Raw genomic sequence first — 8000 nt, forward strand, 5'->3', positions numbered from 1 at the left:
ATCCTGGATTTAGTGGCCGAGTATTTCCTCTTGTACATGGCCTTCCTGGAATACATGGCAGACCAGGAATATCTGCTGATGCCCCGGACTAGGACAGGGTTTCGGCTGCAATGGGGCTTCCCCTTCTTGGGCTTTTTAGCTTTGGGGTCATCCTTTTTAACCTTGCCACTGGCATCAGCCTTCTTGGCTTCAGGTTTCTTCTCATTAGTATCCTGCTTTGCAGCTTTATCGCCTGCCATCGTGTATAGTGGGAAAGAGAACTCCAGTATTTGTAAAGAGACTTTCTTTTCTCATTTAATGATTTTGATGTCTTTGTCAAAAATCAATTGCTTATAAAGGTGAGGGTCTATTTCTGGAACTTTCTGTTCTACTTTATTGATCTTTTAAGCAGTATCAAAGTGTTTTGATTGCAGCAACTCTGTAAGAAGTCTTGGAGTCAACTTATCTGTTTTTCTTTTCAAATTTGTTTTTGTTAAGTTCTCAGCATTTCCATATGAAGTTTAGGGTCATCTTGTCAATTTTTATTATCTATTTATAAATCATCAGTTCTTATAAACTTTTGTCACATTGCCTGATGGGATTTTGATTCGTGATTGCATTAAATATACAGGTCATTTTTTGGTGACTATATGTTTTAACAGTGTCGAGTTTCCCTCTTCATGAACATGGTGCATCTCTACTTTCTGTTTGATATGGTCTTGGCTCCTTAGGTAAATTCTGTTGTTATTGAGGTAATGGATTTGAGGCGCTTAGCATACTTAGCTTGGCACAGGTACTAAGCTACCCCATAGTGTTAATATTTATTATTAGGGCCATTAATTTTCACAAAACCTTATAAAGTACTTTCAGTTTGTATCTTTATTTTACTCACCTTTGAACTTGACCCCAGTTACACAGCTAGTAAATATTAGGGCAGGGTTTGGAATGAAGTCTTTATGATTCTTTTTTTTTTTTTTGGAGAGGTTTTTCACTATAGGGTGCGTGCGCTCACCAGACAGACAGAGACAGAGAGATAGAAAGCGAGAAATCACTCCCCAGGGGGGATGGTCACGCCACAATCCCTTCTCCTCCATTCTCCTCTTGGGATCTTGGGCACATACGCACACGCGCCCGGCGTGAGTTTTAAGCCACCGGGTCCGGGACAAGACCCGCGGTCTACTACGTGGGAGTTCAGCGACATAGCCATTACGCTAACTGCTGGTTCCCAGGTCTTTATGATTCTGAAGGCCATGGTTGTAAATGTAGTGGCACTGGATGGGAGCTGTGAATTGTTTCTTGCTGTTTTGGGGATGGCCTTATATATTGAGAAATTAAGGTTAGTTTCCAACAGCAGAATTTACCCTGAATGGTTTCAGGAACACAGGGATTTAGTGACGAATATACTAGCTCGTGGTTCCTGCAGCAGAGCCATACTCCAGGTTTGCGTGTGCCGGGCCACCCTGCACATCTCCTCTTGTGAAAGCGTCAGCACCCGAGTCCCAGTGATGTGGGGGTGCAGTGGTGCTCAGGCCCAGCACCCTCAGCAGGAGGCAGGATAGAGAGGCACTGGTTCTTGTTCGTGACTCACAAAGAATTAGAGACATGGACATAGGCTAGCAAGTGGAGTTTCATTAGGTAGAAGAAAGAAGAGCCTTTCACAGCTTGAAAGGGGAGCTCTTGAATGAGAAGCTCCTGAGGCGCTGAGGTGAGGGTTCTTTATTTTGGTCAGGAGGGGCTCTGTTCAGGATTGTTCTAGGGAGGGGCTTATGCATGCATTCCCTTTATGGAGGGGGTTGCATGTTAGATGGGTCTGGTTATTCTCCTAATTTTGGAGAACATATGAAGGTCATGAGACTCTTTGTTTAAAAGACCATTATATTTTTCTCAGAATATAGTGGGAGCTGGAAAAACTCCTAATTGCTGTATTTGGTTTAGATTTTGTTGCTTAGATTAATCATTGAGTCACTGCTGTAAGCCATTTTATTAAAAAGTACATGTATATATGTGTATATTACACATTCAATCACTGTATATCATTACAACATGCAAAATAAATTTTCCCAGCATGAATAAACTGTATATTTGTCCAGTTAAAGATAGTATCATACATGTTATTTTGCGCACACAAGTGTGCGTGCACACACATGCCAGTCGAAAAGTCAGTGGCCTCTTGGACCTTGACTTTAATTGTTCTTTTGTGTGCCCTACAGGGAGCTTTACAATGTTGGTTATGTTCTGAGGGGCAGGTGATAGGGAGGAGAGAAGTTTAGGTTTCCAAAGAGCTGGTTTCAGCTGGTTAAAACCCTGTCTTACCACCTCGCTAGTTTCTGCCTCACTAGCAGTACATTCCAGAGCTCTGCCCAGCCTGACGGCTGCATGGGTCAGAAGTTGGTGCCTCCTTTATCTGTGACCCCCTCGTGTCGCCTCCTCTGACTCCAGGTTTGCAGGGGTGTGCATGTCTCATCAAAGGAACTGGATCACTCATGACCTTTTTAGAAAAGCCTGAGGACTGGGAGGTAGTGAGCTTGGAATTTGGACTGAGAAATTCCCTGGAACTGTACGTGATCTCCTAGTGTCTCTTGCTGCTTATTTATAGGGAGGTTTCTCTATTGACAGTAATATCAGGAAGCTTCATAACCGGAACCTACGCAGCAAGTCCTTAGCTGTTACACAGACTGTAGGTGAGCTCTGTCCCCTCCATAACATGTTTTCTCTGGTGATTACACAAGTTGGATTAGTTGAATTACCAGCGATTCGACCTTAGATAAGTTACTGTTAACCTCTCTGCGCATCAGTTTTCTCACCCAAGAATTCAGACAACTGTAATACCGCATTAATAGTGTCATTTAAAGGTATCCTTTAAAAGTATTCTTCTAAGCTACTACACATGAAACGTTAACATAACACCAGTGCGAAGAAGGTACTACAAAACATGACCTGTTCTCTACACGCCCTTTACGTATGCATCCTGCGTCTAAATGGAGAAAGAGCTCAGCTGAGAATGGTTACGGGGTTGGCAGAAAAAGCTTTGACTTTTTAAGATACCACAAGTGTGGGGACCAGCAGTTAACAGAATGCTATGTCGCTGGACTCCCACGTAGTAGACTGCGGTTCATGTCTTGGACCCGGTGGCTTGAGACTCATGCTGGGCGCGTCTGCGTGTGTGCCCAAGATCCCAAGAATGGAGGAGAATGGAGGAGAAGGGATTGTGGTGTGGCCATCCCCCTGGGCAGGTGATTTCTCGCTTTCTATCTCTCTGTCTCTGTCTGGCGAGTGCACGCACCCTATAGCAAAAAAAACACAAAGCCTTTCCCCCCCTCAAAAAAAGATACCACAAGTGGTCTAATTGTTTCAAAGTGGGAGAATATCTGGTAGTAACAAAATAGCAGTCTTTGCTTCCTACTGGGGTTTATGTTGATCAGCTCAGACAAGTGCCATTGAGATATTCATGGCCATTGTCCATTTCCTGCAGGCTCTCCATAGCTGTGCAGCGTGTGCGGTAGAGCCGAGCGCATCCGGCCCAGTCAGTGTCATTACTGTACCTCTGCTGAGGCTTGCCTCTCATAGGCTCCCTCTCTGCCCTGTCCAGCCCTGCCCGGGTGACAGCAGAGCCATCAGTGTCACTTGGCACTCATGCCTGTGCCTGAGGAGAGGGAAAGACACTGCAGAGAGCCTGCTAATTCTGCAGCAGCAGATAGGAAAATGTGGGCTGCTTCTGTCCATCCTCGGAGCAGCAGAAAGGCTGAGAAGCTCTCCCCAGCTAAGCGCGCCCTCCCGCCCAGCTGGAAAAGAGCCTCTGATGCTCTCCCTCTCTTAGGTATGTGATTGCATCACAGAAGAGGCCCTGGCAAAGCACGGAGGTGTGTCTTAGCTTCTGCCTTCACTAAGTTGAAGGACGCTGTAGAGAATTCCTAGAGCAAGGCTTTGGCTCCCAAGGAGCTTAGCTTTGGTTTTATTTTGTCCTGTGCAAGAACCAACATAACTCAGTGGCATTGGCTCTCCTCCATTTGTTCTCAGTCGCTCTGCCTTGTGACTTGCTTCTTACCTTTGTCCACTTGTCTGTCTCTGAAGAACTCTTTCATGTGAGTGGAGATGCTACTGTGCTAAGCCTGATGGCTGCTTTTCAGGGCACATTCCAGGGGAGTCTGGAGCTAGTCGCTGTGTGAGGCTGGACAGTGCTGCGAGTGCTCCCGATCACAAGAGGCCTGGGAGGCAGACCCAGCATGCCTCCTGGGTGGGTAGGGCCTCAGCAGTGGTGCAGCAGCTGTTAACCCACCTGAGCTAGTGAGAGGTGGAAGGTCATTGCCTCTAGTTCGGGGAGGCTTGGACAAGGGCCTTCACTTATCTCGTGGCACGTGCAGACACTGTTCTGTCCTTCCCTCACCACTCCAGGCACAACTGTGCTCTGACCCTTGCTTCTGTTCCCAGCTGAGGTCCTTTCTTTGCCATTTCTGTTTCTGCTTTCTCACACTCTGCAATTCTGTTTTTTCTTTACGCTGCTGGTGGCTCAGTTGAGTCAGACAAACCTTGTTTTCTTGCAGTCTTTCCGTGGAGGGTGGGGCGGTGTCCAGGTTCACTCAGCAGTCTCCCCCACTCAGGTTTGGGCCAGTTTTCCTGAGTACATGTCCCTTTTCTGTCCCTAGGAGGCAGGTGTGCTCCCTAGCCGCAGCCGGGGGCTAGGGTTAGCTGTCCCCGGGTCGTACTTCACCAGGGCTTCTGTGCTTAGTAGGTGAAGCATCCTTCAGGGAGCGGCCAACCTGCGGACCTTACCTCGCTGTCCTGCCTTAATTTAAATAATGTTCCATCTTTTCAGAATGCATTGAAAATGGATATGTGAAGCTCACTGTGATACATTTAAAAAATGACAGAGAACACCTGCCTCTTATTGGAAAAGTTGGCTTCTTTTGGAAAACGAATGTTTTTGATGGCTATATACAGGTAAAAACAAAGTTTTCTTTCCTTCAATTAAGATGGTTTATGTATAATTTTAAAAAGTTTGTTAATATTTGTATAATCTTCTTTTATAATGTGGGATGATGTACTCTGGTTTCTGAAGACCTGTGCACGTTCTCCTAGCCTCTGGCAATCAGTTCACTCATCAAATGCCCACTGAGTGCCTTTGGTGTTGTACTGAGTGTGGTGGTGTAGGAGTGGCAGGAGTCTGCAGAGTGTTTTGAACAGCCCTGTGCTCCCTCAGAGCCCCTCTGTCGGTCTGTCTTGTGAAGAGAGGAGCTGAGGCTGGACCAGGCAAATGACATGTACTCCGAACATCATAATCACTCATGTGCAGACCTAAGATGGATTGCATTGGTACGTTCTTACTCCAGGATTTCCTTCAGTCAGAATTAGCCATGAGAATGGGAGAGTTGGTCTCGTGGTTGGGAGAAGAGGAACAGGAAAGAGGAAGAGAAGGAGATGCAGAGAAGAGGGAGGAAGTAGGAGGCACTAGGTCCAGCTTTGGCGCTATTCTCCATGTTCTTCAGAGCCCACCAAGGGAAGGAATATGTAGAGGAGATTGTAGGGACCTGCCTTAGGCGGGCTTCGGAGAGTATGGAGAACAGCACTGAAGCTGGTACCTCTTCTTGGGCCTGCTGGATGGTTGACTAATTTGCATGTTCTCAGTCACATTTTTGGGTTCAGTGTGAACACTGAGTTACCCTTAGAGTTCCCAAAGGGACAAAGCCAGGGAAGTGATGTCAGTGTTCTGTGGTTGCCATGCAGATCAGAAATTCCCTACTAGGAATCTGATCATTAAAGCTTAGCAAAACAGTAAAGTGTACTTAAGAAGTTCCTTTCAAGGACTTACATGGTTTTTATAAAAAAGGGGCTTAAGAGGGCCAGCAGGTGGTGAGGTGGTTAAGGCACTGGACTCTCACATGGCTGACCACAGTTTGAGTCCTGGACCTGGTGACTTGAAAATCATGTAGGGTGCATGTGTATACATGCCCAAAATCCTTAAAGGAGAATAGAGTAAATGGAATTGCAGCATGGCTATCTCCTCTAGGGGCTGATCTCTTATTTTCCTTCTCTCTCTCCCCGCCACCCCCAGCAAGCACACGTGCCCTATAGTAAACTTAAAAAAAAGAAAGATTATGGGCGTGGTGGCGCCCGTCCTATGGCAAAAAAAGAAAGATTACATTATACACAGATCAATTTCCTTCCTTCCTTCCTTCCTTCCTTCCTTCCTTCCTTTCTCTCTGTCTGTCTGTCAGTCTTTCTTGGATGGGTAATGATATCAATTACAATTTAAAGATGCTTACAGTGGCTGAACGTTGGTATGAATCTCACAGAACAGGGCTCTGTAAATGGTTACCATGCTGCCCGAGCAAGTCGTGTGAGCAGCTCAGCTGCCCTGTCAGGTTAGCCCTGCGTGGTCTGCAGTGCAACTCAAAATCAAGTGCTCTCCTGCTGTGTCTTCTTATAGTTTCTGTCAGGATTTCTGACCGACGGATTTTCTTTTGGTTAGCCTTTCTTGTGCGTGTGTGTTTCACTCTCTTCTTTCATGCCTTGACCTCTTTTGATGATGTTGTTTTAATGTGACCCTAAATCTATATGAAGTTTAGCATCAGTTTTAATTTAAATGAGGTATTTAGAACACTCTGTGGTTCTGCTTTCCCAGAAGAGTTGAATTCAGTAGAGCTGACAAAGTGGCAGCCAGTTTACATCGGTCACTTCTAAACCATCCAGTTTTTTTTTTTTTTTTGAGAAGTTTTTGCTATAGGGCGCGTGCGCTCGCCAGACAGAGAGAGACACAGAGACAGAAAGTGAGAAATCACCCCCCAGGGGGGATGGCCACGCCACAATCCCTTATCCCCCGTTCTCCTCTCAGGATCTTGGGCACGCACGCACACGCGCCCAGTGTGAATTTTAAGCCACCGGGTCTGGGACGCGAACCGCGGTCGACTACATGGGTGTCCAGCGACATAGCCATTACGCTAACTGCTGGTCCCTAAACCATCCAGTTTTTCAACTTACGGAATATTTTTGTTCCTTAAATTTATCATTCGAATTAAAACCCTTTGATCTGATCATGCTAGGGTCCAAAGGGTTAGCACTTCAGGCCACGTTTCATCAGTTATGACTTCCAGAAGCAGTGGAATGCGGTGATCGCTTCACACGGATAAATAGCTAAGGGTAACCATTTAAATTACAATGAAAAATGCTAACATAGGGCACAAGTCAAGGTGAAGAATGAGCCATGTCAGAGGTGGTAAGTACTGCAAGGTTTTATCCTTGTCTTCGTCTCTGAGCTTCCTTAGAATTAAACGAAACAGTACATGAGAGTTTCGCCTGGTCAGTGTCTGACACGTAGAGCATGTTAAAAGGTAGCCCTCTGTACAGCCTGTCCGTAGAGGCATTGCTCACAGCTGTAGGCAAGAGAGACCCAGGTGTCCTAGCAACAGCTGCAGGGGTAAACTGGTGTATCTGTACAAAGGGACAGTCTCTGGTCGGAGAGGAAGGACCTTCCTGCATCGGCGGCAGTGTGGGAGAGCTCGGGGGGCGTCACGCTGGGAGATACGCAGTCTCAGAGGACAGGTACTGTGTGGTTCCACTTGCAGGAGGTTCCTATGGTTGTCAGATCACAGAGACAGAAAGTAGAAGTGTGAGCACCGAAACGCCAGGGTCTGGGCAGGTGGCAGGGGGACTCGGTGTGTAACGGTTTTTTAAAACCAGGAGCTCTGGAGATGGATTGTGGGGCGGCTGTTCAACCCAGGAGGGTGTCGATGCCCCATTCTTAGTAGAATGGCCAGATTTGGAGCATTCTGTGTTTATTTATTTATTTTATTTTATTTATTTTTTTAATTACAACTTGTTTTTATTTTACATTTTTCCACAAACATTTACTTTACATAGCAAAGAATTTTAGCTCATACTCCATAATTCTTGACAGTTTACAAACAACTTTCAAAGTTTCAAAATACTGAATTTTAAAGATAATGTTCAAAATATGTCTTATAATTTTGTATAATTTTATAACTCTATAACAACAGAAGCAGTATGGTTTCAAATATATATATATA

General features: G+C 45.6%; 1 protein-coding gene across 1 annotated transcript in view; it reads left to right on the forward strand.

Annotated features, from left to right (window-relative positions):
* Positions 1 to 8000, forward strand: part of FBXO15 (F-box protein 15) — a gene marked incomplete at its 5' end in the record, with an annotated part of 44443 nt that overhangs the window by 34098 nt on the left and 2345 nt on the right. Inside the window, 1 exon segment of the mRNA XM_014584064.1 lies at positions 4793 to 4917. Coding sequence (XP_014439550.1) covers positions 4793 to 4917 — 125 coding nt within the window.

This window comes from Tupaia chinensis, unplaced genomic scaffold, assembly GCF_000334495.1.
Source record: "Tupaia chinensis unplaced genomic scaffold, TupChi_1.0 Scaffold145592_1, whole genome shotgun sequence".
Classification (NCBI taxonomy): Eukaryota; Metazoa; Chordata; class Mammalia; order Scandentia; family Tupaiidae; genus Tupaia; species Tupaia belangeri.